This window comes from Aquarana catesbeiana, linkage group LG01, assembly GCF_042186555.1.
Source record: "Aquarana catesbeiana isolate 2022-GZ linkage group LG01, ASM4218655v1, whole genome shotgun sequence".
Classification (NCBI taxonomy): domain Eukaryota; kingdom Metazoa; phylum Chordata; class Amphibia; order Anura; family Ranidae; genus Aquarana; species Aquarana catesbeiana.
In genome coordinates, this window is record NC_133324.1 from 92,872,097 (window position 1) to 92,897,738 (window position 25,642).

Sequence of the window (25,642 nt, forward strand, 5' to 3'; positions counted from 1 at the left end):
TCTGTCCCATAGCTGTCCCCTGGAAGCGTCGAATGTCAGCCATTTACTCTTTAATCGGGTCCCGATCGGCTCACGTGTATTAACGGGGGGCAGTATGGCTCCCCTGCGTGAAACCCTGTACAGGGTTCCTTTAAGAGCCGCCAGAGGGCGTGCGCCCACTGCACGACAGGGGACCCGATGCGCTTGGCCGGCGATCATGTGCACGAGCGCCAGCACGGGGATTTGTGTGTGTAAACACACAAATCCCTGTGCTGTCAGAGGAGAGGAGACATGTCGTTTATTCCTAGTAAGTAGGAACAGTGATAACGCTCCTCTCCTACTCAGTCCTATCCCCATGCAGTTAGAACACAGTGAGGGAACACTGATAGCTGTATAAAAGTCAATGGTCCCAAAAAATATGTCAAAAGTGTTCAATCTGAATGTCGCTAAAAATTAAAAAATTGCAGATCGCCATTACTAGTAAAAAAAAAAAAAAAAAAAAAGGAAGAAGAAGGCCATAAATCTTTCCCATAGTTTGTAGATGCTATAAAACTTTTGCGCAAACCAATCAATATACGCTTATTGCGATTTTTTACCAAAAATATGTAGAGTATTATATATTGGCCTAAACTGATGAAGAAATTTGCCGACCGCTGCACGCCAATATATGACTCGATGTCCGCCGGGGGGCCCACAATCGTGCACGGAGCCTTAGAACGTGGAGATTCCCTTGTAAACAAGGCATTTCCCCGTTCTGCCTAGTGACATGACTACTGCTCCCTGTCATGGGGAGCAGTGATCGCTGTCATGTCAATGGTAGTCCACCCCCCCCCCACACACAGTTCGTATCACTCCCTAGGACACACTTAACCCCTTCATCACCCCCTAGTGTTTAACCCGTTCCCTGCCAGTGTCATTTACAGTGGAACTTCGGTTTGCGAGTAACGCGGTCAATGAGCACTGTATTTCTAAAAATCCTAACTCGGTTTGCGAGTGTTATCTCGCAAAACGAGCAGGATTCAGGCCAAAAGCGGTGTGCAGTACCGCTTTTGGCCTGAGGTGGGGGGCGCCGGAGCCAAACAGCGCCGATGGTCGGCGTTCGGAAATGCACGGAAAGGCATGAGGACAGTTCGGCTGACCTCGGCAAACCTCGGAAAGACTCAGTTCACGAGGCTTGCCGAGGTCAGTCGAAGTGTGCTCAGGCCTTTTCGGCCGTTTCCAAGGATCTCCGGCGCCCCCCGCCTATGGCCGCATGCGGTATTGCATCCCATTGAAGTCAATGCGGAACAAATTATTTTCGTTTCCATTAACTTCAATGGGAAAACTCAATTTGATAAGCGAGTACTTTGGATTACGAGCATAGTCCTGGAACGGACTATGCTCGTAATCCGAGGTTCCACTGTACAGAGTAATCAATGCATTCTTATAGCACTGTATAAATCGCCGCCATTACTAATAAAAAAAAAATAAGTGAATTAAAAAAATAAATAAAAAATGTAATAAAAATGCCATAAAACTATCCCCTATTTTGTAGATGCTATAACTTTTGCGCAAACCAATCAATATACACTTATTGCAATTTTATCAAAAATCTGTAGAAGAATACGTATTGGCCTAAACTGAGGAAAAAAATGTGTTTTTTTATATATTTTTGACGGATATTTATTATAGCAAAAAAGTAAAAAAAAATATTGCCTTTTTCAAAATTATCACTTTTTTGGTTTATAGCGCAAAAAATAAAAACCGCAGGGGTGATCAAATAACACCAAATGAAAGCTCTATTTGTGGGAAAAAAAAGGACGTCAATTTTGTTTTGGTGCAACATCGCACGACCGCGCAATTGCCAGTTAAAGCGACGCAGTGCCGAATCGCAAAGAGTGCTCTGGTCAGGAAGGGGGTAAAATCTTCCGGGGCTGAAGCGGTTAAAAACATTTTTTGGGGATGTGAATATTATAGCAAAAAGTAGAAAACTGTTTTTAAAAATTGTCGCCCTTTTTGTGTATAGTGCAAAAAAACCCCCAAAAAACGCAGAGATGATTACCAGTTAAAGCGACGCAGTGCCAAATTGTAAAAAGTGCTCAGGTAAGGAAGGGGGGTAAAACCTTCTGGGGCTAAAGTGGTTAAATAAGATGGCTGTGTGTGGGGACGCTCTGTGCATGCATACATACATCCGCACGCACGTGGACGCGTGGCTGTGTCTGCGCACAAACGAATCCTCGTGCACCATCTTAGAGCTACGGCGCATGCGCAGCTCAGTGTACACACAGCGTACAGCGCCGCAAGCGCCATGGCCGACAATAGCTACAAACGATAATAGACTCTGGCGAACACACGTGCGCCATGGCGACCCAAGCTGCGCAATGGCACACCTGTGCGCGGATTCTCAATAAGGAAAAACAGCAAAAGACAACAGAAAGAAAGAAAAAAAAAAAAAAAAGGTACTTCAATTCAAAACACCAACAGCTAGCCCAAATTCCCCCCTGCGGTCACCGCTACACAGGTGTCCAGCCTTAGCTAGATTGACAGAATGTTACCTACATGGAGCACCCCACAATAAAGTAAATGGGGGGGGGGGATTTCACTTACCCGTCCTGGTGCAGGGCAACCTTAGAAACCGAGAGCCCAATCTTCACCCATTAAGGCGGGTTCCTGTCACTTGGGGACCTTCAAGGACTGGGTATCCTTTTTGATTTAGGGTCCACTCTGCAGGAATGCCTTAGCTCTGTGGTGTCCAGGATTCCACTATTCAGGGTCCAGCACGCGGAGGTCGCATTACAGGCAAAACCTCACGAGGCTCGGATACCATTTATCTTAGCATATAAGCTTGTTTCAAATGGATCCGGTCAATTCCTTGATTTTAGAACCGTGCTGGGACTTCAAGACCTGGAGCTCAAACAAACGTGCCCATCCACCTTACGGACACTGGTAAAAAAAAACTGAAGTACTTCCTGTATGGGAGGAGTCATATAGTGGATCAATGCCTGCCTAAAGACCTTTGGTCTATCAGCGTCCACTCAACTGGAGATGAAGTATAACCCAGTAGGTAAATGAATATTAGCCTGTGTCCCGTGATGTATGATAAAGAAAATCGTTGTCCGGTGGAAACTGGTACAGGGGCAAGCAGTGAAACGGACTAAGGTGAATGGAGGGTAAGGTCAAAGGGAGGGGTCAAGTATCTAAAGTGCAAAACTTCACATTCTGCATCTACAAATTCATTGACAACAGGTTTCCATAAAGGTACTACATATACACAAATACCTTATGGTATACATCGGTATTTGCCATTAAGGCTTCTATTTAGTCTATGAAATGCTATGACTGATTTGGTACGGCTTTATATGTTTATTTTATGGTTTTGTTTTCAGAAACTTTTTTTTTGTGACACGCTTCGGTTATAGCGCATTTGTATTTTCAAAGATTAATAAAGATTACTTGAGTCAAACCCCCCTCCCCAAAAAAAACGACCTTGGATATATGTTTGGTGCGGTCATTGGACTGTATAAATGTTTGTGGATTCTTTCCCGATTTCAAATGGGTACCCCCATGTTATGGGGTGCTGCCGAACGAGAGCCAGTGTGCCCAAAGACAATTTCAGTGAATCTTACAAAATCTGAATCCAGGGCCCTTGTTTTTAGAATACAAAGCTAACAGGGGAGATTCCTTCATGCATTCTAAACAGCATTGATGGAGCAATCTAGTAGAGTGGGAAAAAACTATAAGTGTATGGCTAGCCTTACCTTTACTAAACAATTGGGAGGAAGGGACAATTGAAGCCTTCCATACATTTCCTTTGTAAACACTAAGCACATGAACTGTACAGAAAACATCTTTTAGGGTTGCATTCTCCAAGTTGGCCAAACCACAAATATTCCTTTAATTATCACATTTTATAATCCTCCCCAAATGTATCAAAATTGCTGGATAAGAAGGCAGTGAGAAAACAGAACAGAGCGAAAGGTGTTTAAATACCAACCACTCACTTTAAAGTCACTGCCTGTGCATTTTTTGATGTCGTCTACAGTAAGACCTTCACCGATCTCAATCAAAGTTAGCCCGTCCTTCTTGTCCACATCAAAGACAGCCTATTACAGAGAAATATACATAAAATGCAGGTTATTATCAGATTGGAAATGTCAGGAAAATATATCAGCTAGGATTTCAGGTTTCTGTTTTTCTTCAGAAGCATTATTATGCTGTGGCTAGGACCCAACTCAACAAGATAATCATCTTATATGAGCCTGGATAAGGCTGAAATAAGACATTAGCAAGCAGAGAAGAGCCTGGCTTACTCCAAACACACTGAAGCAATATTCCCACATCCTACAGCTTGAGCAGGTTTAAGATGAATATGGCAGATTTAAAAAGTATAGGCATATCTTGAAACCTAATTGGCTGCCAATAATGCCAGATTTTCTAAAGCCCTTTTTAGAGCAATGCATACTAAAACTAAAGCGTAAACCGCTTAGTTGATCCAATTCGGAATTCAATATTTGATGCAGCTTGGATGCTGGTGACATGAAGGTGAACAATCTATAGACTACAGCAGGAAGAGTGAGATTCCTACATTTGGAGTTTTGTTTTTAATTGTGTTTATTCATTATCGCAGCCACACGCAGCTTACTGTAGTTTTGGCATCATAAAATTGCATTAGAAAAGTAAATGTGTACAAAAAGGCTCATTAAAAAAAAACTATGAAAACAAGCGTAGTACACTTCCAGTATGCAGATGCATACCTATCATTAAAATTAGACTGATCATTTGTCAGTGGGCAAATGTACAAAATCAGCAGAGGATCAAATACTTTTTTCCCCCTCACTGTATTGTGCAATTCCAGTCCCTGCATGACCCAGGCACAAAGCCAGCTCTTAAAGTGTATCTAAATCCAGAAACCAAATATATTGCAGCTGCCTATCAATCCTTAGATGTGGTTGCTGCATTCATTTGTTTTCATCCCCCCCACCTTAATTTTCACCTGGTGATCAAGTCACTAACACTAAGGGAGGGTTGCACTGATACCACTTTAAGACCGAGTACAAGTACGATACTTTTTGTCAAGTACTCGCCGATACAGATTACCGATTTTTTTTTAATGTCATGTGACAGTTTTGCAAAGCACAATATAGACTGATATCTTTGCAGCACTGATAGGTGGCACTGATATGCGGCACCGATATGCTGGCTCTGATAGGTGGCATTTATGGGCACTGATAGGTGGAACTGATGGGTGGGCAGTGGCAATGAAATGCAGCAGTAATTGCATTGGCAATTGCTGGCAGCCTGGCATGATAAATGAATGACGAGAGCCAATCAATAACAGTTCAAGCTTTCTCCAGTATACAAGTGCTGTAACGCCCACCTTGGTACACCCTGCACTAGGGCCTCAGTAAGCAGCAGTCAGAAGGCAGCAGCGGACATCTTGTTACACCCAGCCCATATAGTTAGTGAACTATATGGGCTGGGTGTAATAAGAGGCCCACTGCCGCCTTGTGACTGCTGCTTACCGAGATCAAGTGTAGGGTGTACCAAGATGGGCGTTACGTTGTTCAATCCCTGACAAACTGGGGCCGTCAATTCTGTTAACAAATGTGACAGCCCGGGTCACCGATGCTGCGACCCACACCCCTGCCACCTTACCTTCCGCTGCTGGCAGCCTGCCAGAACTCACTGTCCACTGCCAGGACTCGCTCTTTGCTCCTCCCTCTCCGCCCACTGACTTCCGGGAGCCGCCTCTTCATGCAAAGGTATTGGGTCAGGCATCGGGAGCATTTGCCCGAGTACAAGTACTCGGGCAAATACTCGGTATTGGCACCGATACTAGTATCGGTATAACCCTACTTATTTGTATAGAAAATGTTTATTCTCTAAACAATGCACATTTTTGTGATGATTTTTAAGATGCAATTTGTCCACATTTTGAGAGCACCGCACTAGTCACAAAAATTTAAACAATGGCAAAAAAAAAAAAAAAAAAAAATTGCTACTAAAACTAGTGAGCTGCAATATATTACATTTTTTTGGGGGGTTTAGATATCCTTTAAGAAACCCAGGAATATCTTGGCTCTGGTGACTCAATTTTTAGAGTTAAAATGACATCCCAGAGATGCCATATGGTTTGCATTATATTCTGCTTTGTAGAGTGGACAGAAAGCATGGAGCCTGTCAATTCCCTAGAACTTGCTTGCTCATGAAGAACTAATGTATGGATGGAGCGACTAGTGGTTGCACTAGTGGCAGCCTACTCCAAGTATAAGTGACAGGTACATTTATGTAGACTGCAGTGATTCAATTACAGGGCAGGTTCACTTTGCACTAAAGACAGATCAGAATCATAATTCACTGCCTGCTCCTCATCTTTGATTAGCCGCCCTGTCTTACCTTTAGGGCAATTTCCAGATTTATCTGCACAGGCAGCAGATGGAAAGGGCACCCAACCATATCAGTGTGATTGATTATATATCACAGATCTTAGGACATTTTCCTGGGGATGCAATACATTTTTCTGAAGCTCTCCTAAAAGCCTATCTAAACCCAAGGACACAAATATGACCGTAATTTAATTGCAGGCAACCAGTCTCTAGATGTGGTGGTTGCATTTCAGGCTTTTCCTCCCTTTTATTTTCACTTGGTGATCCTGCCAGTAACACTTCCTGTCCAAGGGGGGGGGGGGGGGGGCAACACTGACTTGCTGTAATAGGAGGAGCATTGTCATCACCCAAAAGGTCACCATAAATGTTACAATCTGATCAATTAACTTTAGATTTACCAAAACTAATATGATAATACTTGCAACTACATAGTTATTGGTCCATCTAAAAAGGAGATTGTACAATCAGATTGTAACGTGTGCTGTTAAGCCTTCAACACCTTCTTTCCATAACACAGGGTGGGGTATTTAGTCCACAATGAGAGCGGGGAATAATGCTAACTGATAACACTCTGCAGAGGCAGAAAGCACAGGAAGTTGTCAGCTCACAAGATTCCTCCCAGGATCAGCGGGTATTTTTTGAACTTACGAAACAGATATACCAAAAATGTTTTGAACAGCATATTTACCAGACCAAAAGGGGAGTAAAATATAATAAAGCTCATTTCAATGCCTCTTTTACACGGCACTGAGGCCCATACACTGCAGGCAGCCCATCCAACTCTATGGGAACGCAGTAGCTGCATGCAACAGGTGTGCAGGTAGCAGCCCTGTAAACATACCATGTATGTTTGGGGCAAATTTACACACCTACACGCCTGTCTCATTAGGACCAGCGGCTGTGTCCGTGCATCTGCTGCGTCCTCAGACTTGAATGGGCTGCCTGCATGTAGAACCTACCAGCTAGAGACACTGATAAATAGCCCGCTCACGGCATACGTGGGAACAGGGTCTGGAGGGTTTACATAGATTTTAATTTTATGCAAAACATTTAGTCTGACCATATATTATTATTGTGTTCAACCAGCAAACACATTCAAGGTGGATGGGGGGGGGGGGGGGGAATCATTCTCACCGTGCAAATGTGTTCCGACGGCGGGGAGACTAGCTCCAAAAGTGCCTGCTTAGGGGTAAGAAAGGAAGGCGAAGGGATGAGTATGGGTGGATGCTCAACCTTCCATATGCCTACCTATAAAATGAAGTTTGCTAGGAATAAAAAAAAAAAATGTAAAAAAAAAGTGCACGTTCTGCACCTGCTGGTACCTTCATATTGCTTTCGTGTTTCATGCCTAAGCTGCGTGATGTGAAACTATCTGCTGATTTTGTGAAAGGGTGACCATGAGACCTCTTCCCAGGATGCAGAGCTCAGGCCCGAGCAGCCAATGCCAGGTCCAAACACTGCCATGTGAGGAAGATGTATTTTCCTATACCAAAGTATTGGGAATGGTAAAAAGGGTTACCTTCTCTGTAATGATACGATCCACGCACTGTTTACCAGTAAGAGGCAAGTTACATTGTTCCAAAATTTTGTGTGCTCCTCCCTGTAAGAAAGCAGAAGACCTTGTGTTATTCGGAAAATATAGGTACAAAAATTCTTTATAGCAATTCTGTATGGGTTCACAGTTATTGGAAGTCAAAACCTTATCGGTTCTCTGTATTATTGGAAATCAAAATGGTAGCCAGCATACGGGTAGGTATGGATGATGCTGAACTATATCTCCCGTGAGATCATATAAACCCCTGTTGCCCTAATCTCCCTGGTATCTCAAGCAAGTGGCAGCTCTCAGCCATACAAGAAAATTAATACCAAATCATAATCTACATTGTATCCACATCTACATACACCGTCACCAAATCCAAAAATTCTAAATTTTGATGGGCAACCAGGGCTGTAAGAGTGTAGAAAGGTCCCAGGCCTCCTTTAGTCTAATGAGAACCTCCAGAGCCAAGGACAGCTGTCATTCTGCTGTATAGAGTGGGTTGCAAGGCATAGTGGGTGTAATGTAAGGTCGATTCATGGGTGCCAGACCCTTCTTGAATGCAAAGAGATTTATTTTCTTTTGTACAGAACAGTGGGAGAGAGGGTTTAGGGCCAGGACACCCTTAGGTAGTTGCAATGTTAATTAGCAGACTCCAAGACTTCTATAGGTAGACAGCCATGCAGGGAAAGGCATCCAGCCAGACACCACATCTGCATGTGTAGGAGTGCTGTCTCCTATGGCAACAGTCTTAGAACAGGTCCTTACATAAATTATAACAAACTCATTTACTTTTCTACAGTCACTTTTTGTAGACTCCGCCCACTGAGCTCCCAGTCACTCTCACTAGACTAGCTGATTCACTGCCACTGAATCCCATGAGCTCTTCTAATCTTCTTACTTTAGTATCTTCCTCAAGCGTCAAACCAGCTTCCCTGCTGGGTCCCTAGCTTGGCACTCCAGATACTCCTCAAGCATCACCCCACTGGCTGGGTCCCTGGCTTAGTACCTTCTGAAGTTTGATTCTTCACTGTCACCGGCTGGTGAAAACACTGCTCCTGTACTTGCTTCAGCTGCTCAGTGGTCCCTGGTAACAAGGCGGATGGTCCCTTAGTGGCAACAGCTTTCCCTCTACTTCCGACATCGACAGGTTCTCTGGCCGGCAGAACCGTCACTTTTGGTTGGACTGCAAGACACAATCCCACGCTGCTCTCTTGCTTCTGGATAGGCCCTCGGACAGCCTAGCAGCCAGATGTGCCCGGGATAGGCCCAAACTAAATAAATAAGCTCTCCCAGCAGGCCAAAGGACCCAAGAAAAACCCTGCCCATTGGCTGAGATAACCCTATCAATTCCAAATCTGTCCTTGCAATGCCCTTGTCTTATCTAATGTCACCAGATAGCCGGCCATCTAGTGACAGAAGAGAGAAGTGCAGCAATTCCAGACTTAGAGTGAAATCAATTTATCCCTAACAATTGGCCAAGGCAAACACACCTGGCAGTTAAAATTAAGAGCAACCCTGCCTAAACATCAGGGTGCTAGAAGAGGAAGAATCTTCCAATGGAGATACTGGTCTCCAGTGACAATTGACTAGGAAGGCATTTCTCACACATTGGAGATTTCCGCCTCCTTCCTTTCGAGCCAAAAATAGGTTTTAACCATTTCCTATTTAAAAAAAAAAAGTTTTCAATATTTTTAAGGTAGGTAACCTCCAGGCATAAATCGCACCCTGCATCTGTCACCTCCAGGCATAAATCGCACCCTGCATCTGTCACAATGGAATAAAAAACATTGCAGCACAGTATGGCCTATGGCACTATTTTTTTGACGTTAAGCCTGATCTTGACTGCTTTACACCTAGAGAAGGGGTAGGCAACCTTAAAGAGGTGGAGATCTACCTGAACAACATGGGAGAAGTCAAAGATCACCAGGCACAGGGTCGCCTTCTCACAACAGTTTTAAAACTGTAATTGCTGTACTATTGTGTCTAAATCACGTGCATTGCACACCAATCGTGGGTTTAAATCAAGTGGTGAGAAGGCAACATATCTCCTCTTCACCACCTGTCAAACACACTCAGATCACTTTTTAGAGGAGCAGCAGTGCTTGCATGCACTTGTAAATGAGCTCTAAGTTGCATTTGGCAGGGGCACCCTTAGGGCTCGTTCACATGTAAAACCTTGTGGTTGAGTTGCGGTTTTACTGCCCCAATCCCTACCCCCCTTTAGCTGCTGAAGCAGCAGCCAAAAGGTGTACACATGCTGCAGCAGGAATTAAGCCCCCTGTTGCTTTTGGTGCATGCTACCGCCTGCCAATCCATTCCGCATGGAAAAAGAGCCAGCACTATAGAGGAGGCATCAGCTTATGTGGCTCTTGCTCCCTACTACAGGTCCATCTCTACAAGTAGTTCTTCTGTAGTGCACTCTGATGCTCTGGGATGGGGGGTCAGCAAGCCCAGACTGCAATCTACCAGTCACCTGTCCGCGATCTACTAGGTAAAGTTTAAAATTTGTCAGTTATTTGTTCATTTTAAATACGGTATACATGGTATGAGGTAGGATCACAGGGATAAACATCACTTCTGTGCACCCTGTGCATGGCAAACTAACACAAACTTGTCAGACCAATGATGGTAACTATAGCATGCTCAGACGGACAATTTTGCTGAATTTTTGTATGAACGTTTGAATAAAATCCTACCCGTGTATGGCTAACCTAAGACAAGACAGATGTTGATCTTAGTTTCTTTGGGTGATTGCAGATCAAGAATGCCAACTAGTCCCAGGGAAAAAAAGAAAAAAAAAAAGACCCGAGTGGAAAACCTGTCCCAGTAACTATTTTTCACCAGTTACCCCCCAGCAGTGTCTTTTCTATCTCTTCACTCCATTGAAAAGTATATGTGCTTGGCCAAGTATGCATGATTATGAGGCAATCAGAGTCCAGAGACTAAAATGGAACTAAATTGCTAAAATAAAAACATTTCTACGAGGCAGAATAGTTTTATACAGATCTTAACTGCTTAAAATTTCTTCCATTGCCCCCTAGCAATTTTTAATTCTTTGTAAACTGTATGGTGCATGCAAGATGCACACTCCTGATGCATTCCCAGCATCTATAATGTCTAGAACTCAGCCGTGTGCCTCGGACAATGAACCGCCAGTGGACATGCCCGGGAGTTACATCATGAATGGTCTCCCAGTGTCTGAAGATGAGCAGCAGGCAACATGGTAAAGATGACAGCAGGTGAATAGGACTTTAGTGATGTATAAGACTAGTTTTACAGTATCTTTACCTACTGTTGGAAAACATTTTTTAGAGAGCTCAATAGCTCAAGCTGAAATTATACACACACAAGCAAAAGGGTCAGTTTTCTTAGTCTCCAGACTTCAGCCAAGGCTTCATTTAGAGAGACTTGGCTGAGGGTTATTGGCTGAAAAAGGTGACAACTACTGGTTTGCTCTCTAGATAATCCATAGTGCTATGGGAATGATTTGCACTGTGCAATATATAAATATAAAAATGTTTTATCCCCAATACAGCTTCATCCTGGAACCCACTAACCCCCTTTTTGTTTTAAATACTTAGCCAGTCTTCTTGTAAGTCTCCTTATATGAAGGGTCCTCCCGATGCTTCTGAGCAACTGTGAAGTCAGCATCATTCTAGTCTGGATGCAGGGTGTGGTACACACAGGGGGTCTAGATGCTCTGCACTCACAGGATATGGGTTGAAGGACATTGGGTGTCTTTACAGTTTCCCTTCATAGACCCTTACGAATACAGATACATTATATGGTCTAGCGGTACAGACAATTTACTAGTGGAAGCCTTTACTTTTAAAATATAGTATAGCACAAGGGGCCTCTTTACAACCCTCCCCTGAGAGAGTTATACAAAATGACTGCCACAAGAGATCAACCCAAGAACAGATAACTGGTCTAACTGTTCAAAGTCAGTTCATTAATGCACAGGGTACATTGCAACAGATCTTATAATTCTGGAACACGACTGATCTAGCATGGAGTTTTGTACTTACTCAGCAACATCTATTCAAAGCTGGCAAGGAACAAGAGAAGCTTCACAATAATAAACTAGTAGCCGTTTAATGTTTGTCTTCCTTATTTAGGGAAAATAGAACCGAGTACAGCAGACTATTTCATGTACAATATTTGATTAAACTGAAATAAATCTTAGGAAGTTCAGATAACCAAGTAATAAAACAGAGGCCTGGTCAACAACTTTTTTTCCCCCCGGATTTAGCATTGTACATGAGAAAGTAGGACACGTCACATGAATCAGAACCCAGAGGAGATTTCTCACAAATTAAGATAAGAAAAGCATGTCCTTCCATCTTAATGAGGCATGATACATCATAAGTCTCGGGGCCAAGGGGCCATAATCTGCCATTAATCTGAACTTCTTCATCTTGACAAATGAACACAGATCACAGATGCCGCGTTCGATGTGTTTGCCGAGTGATTGGTAAGCACTTCTTAATGTCACTTCTGATGTTCCTACATCATGTCTGAATTATTGCTGACAGCACATAACTATTCTTGTGCGACTGTGGTAGGGATATTAAATGCCATGATCTCTGGGGACACAGAAGCAGAGCTGAACGCTTATATGTATCTTGTAAAAATAATAGTAATAATGATAATAATAATAATAATACAGTACAACATAAAAAATAAAAATGTCATAATTGCATCAGGCAACAGCCACACTTCCTGCTAACACACAAAACACAAGGCATATAACCATTTGGCAACTGGGGTTTTGATTTGGTAACTGACCTAATACATATAACTTTTACTGGTTGTTATTCAAGAGATAGAGGAAAACCTTTCTGGGTTTACAGTACTGAGTTTATAAAGTTAGCAAAACCTCATGAATCACAAAATGTATATTTTAGAGTAAGATTACACAAATTGGCTTAATGCAGTTTAACAAAAAATTTAATTTGGCCTAGTAGAGAATTTTGCTACAGTAGTAGTAGTACACATGGTTAAAAAGAACCTACATGTAAAGAGCATTAGCCAAACTTTAACTGAATTGAGATATGTTGTGCGCATGAAAAGAACTTTTATCCACTTCCCGCCCAGACTATAGCAGAATGACGGCCGGGCGGGGGCTCATTGTTCTGACTGGACGGCATAGGATGCTTTTCAGAACAAGCCGCCCATGCGGTACATGGGTACAGTGTTTGTTGTTTGACATCGCTGAAAGCTGAAAATTAGCCTGGGCAGGAAAGGGTGAGAGTACCCTGAATTGAAGTGAAGTGGTTGAATTGCCAGCAATGTACGGCAGAAAAAGGCTCAATATCTGTTGCCTTTAAATTTGTTCCCCTCTATTCTAGCATTTTTTTTTAAATAAGTTTTACACTAATGGCCATACAAGGGTGAAATAAGCCTCCAGCACACAAGCTTGTTTCAAAGTTCAAGATGCTTGTCTATGTGATCCTACAAAGCATACAGAAACATTTTGGGTCTACGCAGGGATCCATGCTCAGGCAAATGCCTGAGGAAGGGTCCTAAAACATTGCTTTTCTATGTGATCATACAAAAATAAAGAACTGTGCACTTTGAAACAAGCTGGACAGTGTGCTGGTGACATTTCATTCGTATTGTACACAAAGACCAGTCTAGGAGGCTTTGCACATTGCAATCACATTGGTGGCGAAGAGGACTTCTCTTAAGTGATCTCTACCATAATGTTCAAATATACCTTGCAAACTTGCATATTATAGCAAGAGCCCCTGGAGGACCTCAACAGTTCCAATTCCACTTTAGATTTTCTTATTATCCATAATGTTAAAGCTTTGTTGTCATACTCACAACAGAGCCTCATGTGAAGGATGGGGCAACATCACAACTCCATGTGGGCTCGGACATCAGCCGACACCAGGTATTTTGGTGGAGCCACCGACAGAGGGAGGAGCTAATGGGGATTGTTCTGTGGGTAGCCTTTCCACAGATAGTCACTTTGCCCTGTATGGGCAAGGCGACAAGATCTCTAAACAGGTCAATATTCTCTAAATGCTAAATTAAAAAAAAAAAAAAAAAAAAAAAAAAAAAAAGAAGTTTTCTCAACACAAGGCAGGGTAGGCAGTTTCGGTTATACATATTTTCCCACACTAAAGCCTGTAAAAGCCTGTGACCAAAAAAAGTAAGGTAAAGAATATTGCCACCAAGTTAATTATGTGGCCAGTGTAAAAAGGAAAAAAAAAAAAAAAAAACAGGAAAGGTTTAAAATGAGAACAATGTATTTGAATAGGGTGCTTAGCAAGCAAAATATGAACAGTCTGAGGAAAAAAAAAAAAGCCCTCCAGCACTTAAGTATGGAATGTTAAATATGGAACACGCTAAAATAAAGCAAAAAGGAGTACAATTATACAATTCTCTGCTCTTTTGTCATATTGCCTTAAACAAGATTATGGAGAAGCCAGGAAACAAGACAGGCATTCTGAAATGAACGGTTTCCGTGGCAACAAGAGCGGCTGCACCTAAATAACACATCCATCTCCGTTCAGCTATTCAAGCGCCAATCATTAAATGCTGAAGCCTCCTTATTTGTGCATTTGGACCTGGGTTCATTTTTTTGTGGTTATTTACCACTTGGAGATGGTTAGTGGGTACACTCGCTGTGGCTGGGAAAAAAAAAAAAAATCCACATATGCTTAAAATATTTACAAAATTGGCAGCATGGAGTTATAAAAAAAAAAAAAAAAAAAAGGGAAGGAAAAACACACCGATTTGCGCCAGAATGGAAATTTGTTATTCCATAGTCTAGTCTTCAAGTAGAATTCAAGGTATGGCTTTTTTGCCAAGTTAAATTGGTCCAGCTCTGACCACACTGCAAGTAGCTGGTTTTGTCCTGGGGAGAGGAGAAAACTTTTTATAGTCTGCATTCTCTACTCCTGTGGTTCTCAACCTCAGTCCTCAAGTACCCACAACGGGCCATGTTGTTAGGTTTTCCTTTACTTTGCACAGCTGCTTTAAATCAATATCAGTGACATGGTATTGATAAGAGCCATTTTATCTAAAGGAAATTCCCAAAACATGGCCCGTTGGGGGTACTTGAGGACTAAGGATGAGAACCATTGCTCTACTCCCCTGGCTGACAGTGGTCCTCATGTGGACTGTCTCTTGGCTATGGACCCTGCTCTGGTCTTGAAGTCAGGACCCCGGGCCGCTAGAGTATGGGGGTACAGGATCTCCAGGGAAAAGTAACTGCTAGGAGGAATAAGGGATCTGGTAAGCAGATCTCCATTTAAGGTTCCCCTAGACATAAATGACCAACCCTTGCAGTGTAGGCACAGACAATGCAAGGGATATATTTTTTTTATTTGTCCAGAGTTGGGTTCCAAGTATGCATATGCCATACCTGTGGTATCCCTGTGAAAGTGTTCTGATTGGATGAGGTGGAGATTGTAATGCCATTGCACTTATTGCTAAAACCACCACCTTAATAAATACCACCATTAAAAGGTAAAAAACGTAGTGACATCATCAAATGCTCTACCCTACATTTTTCATCATCAAAAGAGACCATCAGGGGCCATAGATGCAAGCAATCACCCACATTAAAGACACATTGGGGTTGCTTTACTAAAACTGGAGTGCGCAAAATCTGATGCAGCTGTGCATAGAAACCAATCAGCTTCCAGGTTTCAAAGCTTAAAGTGGTTGTTTGCCACTTTGCCTCTACTATTCCCTCTGTCTCCTAATGACAGGTGCGTGCGATTTATATAAAAAAAAAAAAATGCAGTCTATACCGGATTTCAGAGTGCCACTCGGTGTTCTTGTGACAGGCCAGCTCTCTCTCCTCTCCCAGTCTGCCAGCTAGTAATTTTTTTGCTAGAAAATTATTTAGAACCCCCAAAATTATATATACATTTTTAGCAGAGACCCTATAGAATGAAATGGGGGTCATGGCAACTTTTATGTCACACGATATTTGCGCAGCAATTTTTCAAACGCAATTTTTTTCTATATTGAGCCTGGAGCTGACCCAGGAGAGACGGCCCTATGGGGTAGGGGTGGATGGAAGGGAAGAATGAAAGAAGCACGGGATGCATTAGAGAGAAAAAAAAACAAAAAAACAAACAGGAGGGAAAAAATGGCAGGTGTTTGCATGGGTAAGGCCTCATGCCCACGGACGTTTTTACAGCCGCTTTTTTTGAGCATTTTTTTGCAGCTTAAAAACGCCTCTTCATGTTAGCCTATGGCTTTATGCCCACCATGGTGTTTTTGAGTTGTAAATGGCATAGCCGTTTTTAAGCTACAAAAAACACCCCCCAGGACCAGTGCGTTCTGAGGCTCCAGTCCTAGAGCTGTAAAAGCGCCAGACGCCAGCAAATGGGGTTAAACACGATTTAACGAGGCTTAAACGCTGTGTTAAGCCTTGTCCGGCGTTTCTGTCTCTATTCAAAATCAATGGTTCCCTATGGGAGCCCACTGATTTGAATAGAAGTCGCACCAGAAGACGGATCAAGAGGATCCGACTTGCGGTGAGACTTGTGTGCTGAGAATCTTGAGGGGGGAGCCCGGGGTAAATGTAAAAAAAAAAAAAAAAAAAAAAAAAAATCGCGTGAGGCCCCCCCCCCCCAAGGCGATACCAGACCCTTCGGTATCATGCCCCGGGACTGTGACGTCATAAGGGGCAGGGTCACCGGATGACATCACCCAATGACCCCGCCCCATGCCTCTAAGTCGGTGTGCACTGCGCACGTGGCATTACAGCAGGAGAGAACATCGAGCCAATATCGGAAGAAAAGAAGAGGGAAGAAGACAACGGAGAAGACTGGGCAACCGCTAGCAAAAGAGCGGGCAAAAGAGAAGATAGTGGAGGAGCCCGGCAGAAGACACCAGAGAGCGCAGAGAAGTCAGAAGAGAACCCCAAAGTCGGAAGAGACCCCCCGGAGCTGCCTAATAAATTACTTTAAAAACCCGTGTAGTGTTTTCTTTATTGACACTTTTTTCCCCCAGGTGAATGAGTAGGGGTACGATGTACCCCATACTCATTCATTCACATAGGGTGGGAGGCTGGGATCTGGGGGTCCCTTAAAGGGGGCTCCCAGATTCCAATAAGCCCCCCCGCCCGCAGACCCCGACAACCAACGGCCAGGGTCATCTGGAAGAGGCCCTTGTCCTCATCAACATGGGGGCAAAGTGCTTTGGGGTGGGGGGGCGCAGGGCCCCCCCTGCCCCAAAGCACCAACCCCCCCCATGTTGAGGGCATGTGGCTTGGTATGGTCCAGGAGAGGGGGGCGCTCGCTCACCCCCCTTTCCTGACCTGCCGGGCTGCGATTTGGGATAAAGGTCTGGTATGGATCTTGGGGGGACCCCCATGCCATTTTTTTTGGTGTGGGGGTTCCCCTTAAGATCCATACCAGATCGAAGGGTCTGGTATCACCTTGGGTGGGGGGGGGGGGGGAAACCTCACGCAATTTTTTTTTAAATCTTCGCTGGGTTCCCCCCTCAAGATTCTCAGCACACAAGTCGCACCAGAAGTCGCATCCTCTTGATCAGGCTTCTGGTGCGACCTCTATCCAAATCAATGGGCTCCCATAGGGAACCACTGATTTTGAATAGAGACAGAGAAACTCGGCTGAAAGCCAGCGCGGAGTAATATGCATTGAATTTAATGCAAAACGCGGATAGCATGGCTTTTTTCCTAGCGTCTGTACTGGCTTTACAGCCCGTTTTTTAAAACGTCTGTGGGCATGTAGCCTAAAATGTTGACCCTGAGTGTAGTATACAAGTGACGAGAGGTAGTTTTTGATAGCCTTATGATGCTGATCTGCAAAATTCCTCCTGTACATTCTACATGCAGTTAAGTAGTTGCAATCTGTCAAGTTTGTAATGCATAATTGAACCCTTCTTAAAAACCTAATCCACCTGATCTATCCAGTCTTTCATCTAAAGCACTGTAGGTTGTCATCCATAAAAAAAACAAAAAAACAAAACAAAATGGGGAATCAAGCTGTGTGCAGCATTAATGAGATGCCAAAGTAAGTGTTTAACCAGTAAAGAGGGTTGCACTTTATTAGAGCGTAGCTGGTACAATTCAGGGGAGTATGGGTGCTGGGAACCGATCATTTGCCCTGTAAAGTTGTGAACTCCCCCCCAAAAACTTTTGTAGTAGTTTGTGGTGCCAAAATATATGACAGTGTGCCTTTTTTAGTGTTGCATCTCCTGCAGGCTTAAGAAATGTTAGGGTCAATTTTGTGTAACCGCAAGAGGGACTTGTACCAAAAAGCTACAATTTTTAAAATCTGTCTCTTGTATCATTTCACTAAACAAGCTCTGGTGAACTAGTTGGCAGATGGCCTGCCATTGCTCGTCTATGGAGAGCTTCAGTTCTCTCGCATTGTTGTTTCAAGGGATATTCATCAGCATTGGAGGAGTTCTCTAATGCAGAATAGATCTAAGAGATCCCTTCTGTTACAAGGATATCAGAGGTGTATTGTAGTATCATGTGAATGGAGTATGACAGGTGCCTTTTCTCATCTTGCACGGGGATAATTCCATAGATATGCGCGTTTTGACCTCTTTCTCCCCGAGGTGCAGCTATCTGGTAAACTGCTTTGATGCTTCTAGTGGAGAGTGTGTGAAGGTGGTGTCTCACTCCTTGCACTGAAGCACAAAACTGATAATTAAGAAGCTCTACTTCTATTTTGATTTTATATCACAAGGTTTTGTGTGCATCATTTACATTTTGAGAACTTTTTGGTTATAGGTATGTGTTTTTGGGCACAGTTGCACATCGCTCAGGTATTTCACATCTTTATTATCCATTTCTGAAAAATGCAGTGATTTAAACGCGGTGGTTTTTCTTTTCCTCGTTCTCTTTTTTACAGTGGGGATAGACATGCAAATGGGGTCCATTTGCATATCTATCCCTACTGTAAAAAGAAGAATGAGGGAAAGAAAAACCAGTTTACAACCCCGTACACACCTAGTTTTTTTATGAAAAAATAAAAAAAAAAAATATATATTACAGCTCTGGTCAGAGCCACTGTACTAACAATCTGATGTTAGTACAGTGAACTCCACTGCTGATCTATTTTGTTCTGAAAGGGGGATGGCTCCCCCGCCAGAACACTCCGGTCAGTGCTCCCAGCCATTGGCTGAGAGCGTTGATCGGGAGTCGGTCGGATATTTTATTTTGATGAATTGACAGTCATCTCATGCGATATTTACAAAAAAATGGGTCACACGACCTTCATATTGTAACTTTTACCGAATTGACCCAATATTGTTTTAATTTCAAATTAACTTGAAAGAAAGAAAAAAAAAAACACAACAGTAAATGGTGTATTACATGCTGTTCATACTCAGTCACTATGAGTTTTTTTTTGCAAAATACAGAAAACTAAAACGAATTCTGCTGTTCTCAATCTCCTGTCCAAGTCCCCAGTTAAGCTAGGGATTTTGCAGAGCAGTGTTGGCAGCTCTGCACATGCTCAGTTTTCAGTGAGTTTCTATGCTAAACATTTCCTCCCTATGACATCGGAGCAGCCCATGTGGCTAGAGAGACAAATGTGGGTGTATACACAGTTGTAAATGACAGCCCACTCCCTCCCTCCTCCTCCTTGCCCACTAACCAACTAAACATAAGGGGGGTGGGATATTACATGTACATTGATTGAGGCTTCACCTCCCACTTATTCTAAGAAACAGACTGGAGGGGCATGACATTTTGTGACAGAAATCCAGTTTGATTATTTTTACTCTGTATTCCAAAGGCTGTTTTTTTTTTTTCAAACATGTAACCAGCAGCAGAGGACTATAAGCTCCTCCTGCTTATGTTTACCTGCAGGCAGCTGTATATCGAGTAAAAAAAAAAAAAAAAAAAATTGAAGTACCTTTTTTTTCCTAATCTAAATAAAATGCCATCATTCATATACAGAAATAAAAAAGGGACAATGTAAAGTTAACCTCTTCCCGCCCGGCCTATAGCATATCGACGGCCGGGAAGTGGTTGCGTTATCCTGACTGGGCGTCATGACGTCCAGCAGGAATACCCCTAGTGTGCGCTCGGGGGGGGGTTAGCGCGGCGATCGGGGAAGGCTTGTGTCCCTCGGACACAGCGCTTCCCCGATCACAGTAAAGAGCCAATGAATTTGCTGTTGTCAAAGTCACAGCCGATCACATGGCATAACATAGTCAGCGGCGCGCTCTGCCAGAGGCGCCCAGAGCAGGGATCGAGGAAGGCGCAAGTCCCTTGGACACAGCGATTCCCCGATCAGGGTAAACAGCCAATAAAATTGGCTGTTTACCACGTGACCGGCTGTGTCCAATCATAAATGTAAACACTGAGAAGCAGTTACTATCTGATCTCTGCTCTCGCCTCACACACAGATCTTGTGAGGAGAGAGCAGGGATCAGTAAGTGAGCTGTCAGTGTAGTGTATTGTCTATATATACTGTGCACAACAAGCCCCCCATACCCATTAAAGAGGACCTGTCACACAGCCTAGCCCATCTGTCAATCAGCCCATCTGCCAATCAATCAGCCCATCTGCCAATCATCTGTCACAGGCCCACCGCCACACAGGCTACCAGTACCGCTATTGGTACCACCGGCAGTTCTGCCATCAGGCCGCCACTAGTACAGCCATCAGTACCACCTTCAGGCCCACCATCTATACCACCACACAGGCCCGCTACCAGTATCGCCATCGGTACCACCACCAGTACCACCATCAGGCCCGCCATTGGTACCACCACTACCACCAGCAGTACCATTACATAGGCCCGCCAATAAGCACTACTATAATGTCGCAAAGGGTTTACACACCTGAGGAGGCATATGCCATTCTTACCATGTCAGATGATGAGAGCAGCGGGGAGCTCCCATCATCAGATTCTGGTTCGGAATACGAGCCAGTGGAGGATAGTGGATCAGAGTCCGCAGAGGAAACCGTCCCTCCCAAAAGAATGAGATCAGGACCAAGATCAGGAGATCTGCCCACCACCAGCAGTGCCAGACCCCAGTACAAGTACTGGAATCACACGCCCAACCCGAAGAACTCAGCCCAAGTCCTACCTTCCCGATGCCCTGGCAAACCCCTTATGGTTGCCTGCCAACTCAGGATCTACCATCATCCCCCTTTTCACCGCACAGCCAGGTGTGCAGCCCGACACTACGAATTTTTCTCAATTCGATTATTTGTTTATTTTTCCCACAAGATTTTCTGCAGAATATGGTGGATGAAACTAATCTGTATGCATCCCAGTTTATTGCTGCCAACCCCAATTCTTCCTACGCCCGCATGTTCCAGTGGCGACGTCTAACACTGGATGAATTTAAATTGTTTTTGGGCCGTACATTCAATATGGGGCTTACAAAAAAAGAACAAAGTCCATGCATATTGGTCCACCAACCCCATCCAACACATGCCCATATATTCTGCTGTCATGTCCAGGACAAGATAAGACATGGTATTGCGTTCACGTCAATAACAATTCACAGTGCCCTCCCCGAGATCATCCAAACCACGACACATTGTACAAGATACGCCCCCTAATCAATTCCCTTTCCCAGCGATTTAGAGACTTTTTATCCCAGACCAAAAAATTTGTGTGGACGAGTCCCTCATACATTTCACTGGCCAAATGCACTTCAAGCGGTATATACCAAGCAAGAGAGCCAGGTATGGGCTGAAATTAAATTATGTGATCGAGCGACTGGATAAGTCTTCACATTCCGGATCTACGAAGGCAAAGCCAGCTCCAGCCCCACATATATTGGAACCAGTGGGAAAATTGTGTGGGAGCTGGCATAACCCCCCGTTCGAAAAAGGATACCATTTATATGTCGACAACTATTATACCAGCCTGCCCATTTTTCGTCACCTTTATAGTAAAAAAAAAACCTGCAGTACCTTCAAAAAAAAAACAAAACAAAACGGAAGGGATTCCCACAAAATCAGTTGACAAAAAAAATTGCAAAACGGAGAATCGGCATTCATGAGGAATGAGGAGGTGTTAGCTATGAAGTGGAGGGACAAAAAAGATGTCTACATCCGCTCTACCATCCACAATGACACCGTGGTGGAGATCCAAAGAAGACGCGGCCCCATTGTAAAGCCTGAATGTGTCCACGACTACTAATATATATATACATGGGGGGGGGGGGGGGGGATTTAAACGATCAGATGCTACAACCCTATTTAATCAACCAGAAAGTCCCATTATTGGTACAAGAAAGTTGCGTTTCATATGGCCCTTTTTTAATTCATTTGTCTGCTACCAAAAAGCAACTCAAAACCAACAAATCACCTACCTAAGTATATTGAAAAGAACGTCACTGCCCTCATTTACCAACAAGGTCCCGCCCCAGGAAGCATTCGCTCTTATAGTGCGAGTCTACTTCGCGAGCAACACTTTCTCTATAGCATTCCTCCCACAGATTCTGGAAGAAGACGCCAAAAGAAATGTAGTGTATGCAGCAGAGGAGGAGTAAGAAGAGATACCAGCTATTATTGTCCCCAATGTCCCTCCCAATCTGGCCTGTGCATCGGAGATTGCTTCAAAAATTATCATGCATACATCTAATATTAGTTCACCTTATTATTAACATACTGCCATTTCCCCATTTGCCTGCTACCATGTTACTATCTTCCATGTTAATTAACTGACCCTGGCCTGTTTACCGGCGATGTCTTTGCTTGACGATGTCTTTTCTTGCCGATTTAAACGACGTTTCTGACTTTCACGTGCACCAACCTCAGCCCGTTTACCGACGATGCCTCTGCCTGCCGATTTAAACCAAGTTTCTGACTTCCACGTGCACCGACCTGATCTTTTAGCCATCTACTTTAGTACACAGGGGTCTCACATATGTGAGGGGCTTCAGAATAGCCTTCCGAGTAGAGAAAAACAGTTTTTCATTTGTACTCCCAGAACAGTGTCTGGTTGCCGTAGGCTTCAAAGCGATTTGGGTGGGAGAAGCATCTACCCCCAATCCCCCCTGGCCCTAAGCTTGATAGTCCTTCCTGCTGCCTGGACCAATACGTTGGCTGTGCTGACCATATTGCTGCCTCCAATGACCCATGACATTATGGACCATGTTTCTTCCTGCTGCTTGGACCAAAACTTTGGCTGTGTTGACCATATATCTGGCTGCTGCCTCTACTAACTTTGGACAGTATTTCTGCCAGGACACCTCTGCCTGCTACCTGGACCTGTGCTTTGGCTGTGCTGACAGTATCTCTGCCTGTACGAACTATGGACAGTATTCCTGCCTGCTGCCTGGATGATTGCTTTTGCTGTCGTTGACCTCATTCCTGCCTGGACCAATGATCGCCTCAGTGGACCACTGCACTTCGAAAACCACAGGTAATCTTTTGTTATTTGGCATGTATCTATGTGTTAGAAATATGAAGGGCCTTCAAAAATGTGATCGGTAGTCAGAAAATGATGTGTAATTAACGCTGCTAGAATGCCTGGAGGTGCTACTTGGATGTTGGGCCTCTGTATGTGGCCAGGCTGTGTAAAAGTCTCAAACATGTGGAATCGCCAAACTCAGAAGTAGCAGAATGTATTTTGGGGTGTAATTTTTGCTATGTACATGCTATGTGTTAGAAATATCTTACAAAAGGGACAACTTTGTGTAAAAAAAAAAAAAAAAAAAAGCGCTTTGAAAATGGGGTCATTTTGTGGACAATTCTATTGTCCTGGTGCTCCAGAGCCTTCAAGAGTGTAATAGGTGGTTGAGAAATGAGAGAAATGAGATGTGCAATTTATGCCTGTAGAACGCCTGAAAGTGCTACTTCAATGTTGGGCCTCTGTATGTGGCCAGGCTGTGTAAAAGTCTCACATGTGGTATCGCCATACTCAGGAGGAGTAGCAGAATGTATTTTGGGGTGTAGTTGCAATTATGCATATGGTGTTTGAGAGAAATAATCTGTTAATATGACCAGGTTGTGTAAAAAAAAAAAAAAAAATCTTAATTTTCCCAAGAATCGTGGGAAAAAATTACAACTTCAAAAAACTCACCATGCCTCTTAGTAAATACTTTGGACTGTCTACTTTCCAAAAAGGGGTAATTTGGGGGGTATTTGTACTTTCCTGGCTTGTTAGTGTCTCAAGAAATGAGAGGCCTTCAGTACATCAGGTGTGATCAATTTTCAGTGAGTGGCACCATAGTTCGTAGACTGACTTTAACAAAAACCAAATATACACCAATTTGGGTTATTTTTACCAAAGATATGTAGCAGTATAAATTTTGGCACAAATTTATGAAGAAAAATGACTTATTAGCAAAACTTTACAATAGAAAAAAAAAAGAAAAAAAAAAAAAGTGTGTTTTTTTTCAAAATTTTCACTGTTTTTCCACTTATATCACAAAAAACCCCCAAAAAAGCTCAGTGGTGATTAAATATAACTAAAAGAAAGCCATTTGTGAAAAGAAAATGATAAAAATTTTGTTTGGATACAGTGTAGCATGACTGAGTAATTGTCATTCAAAGTGCAAGAACGCTGAAAGCTGAAAATTGGTCTGGGCGGGAAGGTGCATAAGTGCCTGGTTTTGAAGTGGTTAACTGTGTGTTTTCGGTATCACATTAAATAAATGCTGTAAATGAGTGGTTCCCCTGTCCTCAAGTACCCCAATAGGCCATGTTTGCAGGTTTTCCTTCATCTTACACAGGTGCTTTAAATCAGAGTCAATGGCTTGGTATTTTGGGCAGCTATTTTATCTAAGAGAAATTTCCAAAACATGGCCTGCTGGGGGTACTTAAAGACAGGGTTGAGAACTACTGCTGTAAACCACATTGTGGAGCTTGTGGGATCATAAAGGAGAACTAAAAGAGAAGGAGAGTTGTGTAGCACAGGACTTTAAGCCCTGAGAGTCACAATTACATGTGAGCACAATCGTTGATATAGTTTGGGTGGATTACACTATAGATCTATATTTTTGGGGGTAAAATCTTGGAGGAAATAAAAGTGATCACTGGAAACTAAGGAGGAGATTCACGGAGGAAGAAAGTTGTGAAATGTGTGATTTGGTTCTGAGTTTGAAGGCAACAGATTGTGGTAAGAGCAGGTTGGCTTGAGGGAGAAGGCACATGCTAAAGAGTGATTTTAACACTTTATTGCCACAGATACATGTGAGCACAATCACTTGCCAAATTATGTAGCTTGGTCCAGAGTGTACTCTATAATAGTTTTTTTTTTGTATTATTTCTGGAGAAATAAGGTGAAGAACATAGGATGTAAGGTGTAAGGATGAAGACAAAACCTGGAGTGTGTTATGAAAGAGGCTGTAAACCTCTGAAAAAAAAAAAAATAAAATAAACCACCTGCAAGACAAATGGCATAATGAGCTAGTATGCATTGCATTATGAAATACTTGCCTTAGAATGATGCCCTGCAGTGCCGCCTGCACTCCGCTCCCATGGCGACATCTTTCCCAAAGTTCCTTCCGGGTTCGCGGGCTCTGGCGCTGTGATTGCCAGAGCCACGATGACGTCACTCCCACACGGGTGCCACTGGTCATGGCACAGGTCCTGAAGAAATGGTACGAGCGGGCCATTCCTTCAGTACGCATGTGCCAATGACATCGGCAGCAGTGTATATTTGTTGTGGTGGACTGTTTCATACACTTCCCTTTGTAATTATTGTATGGACTTTTTACACTATTACAATATGATGGTGTTTTGATTAGCAACGTTTAGCTTTTTTATGTAAATGAATGTAATATTGCTTGTTTCTAAGCGCTGCACGTATTTACATTAATTTTTATTTTAGGACAT

General features: G+C 43.3%; 1 protein-coding gene across 1 annotated transcript in view; it reads right to left on the reverse strand.

The window, feature by feature from the left end:
- OXCT1 (3-oxoacid CoA-transferase 1) overlaps positions 1-25,642 on the reverse strand; it is a 202,569-nt gene that overhangs the window by 9,923 nt on the left and 167,004 nt on the right. The window contains exons 15-16 of the mRNA XM_073621764.1: positions 7,864-7,944; positions 3,960-4,061 (exon numbers count right to left, since the gene is read on the reverse strand). Of these exons, the coding sequence (XP_073477865.1) occupies positions 3,960-4,061; positions 7,864-7,944 (183 nt within the window). The remainder of the gene's footprint in view (positions 1-3,959; positions 4,062-7,863; positions 7,945-25,642) is intronic.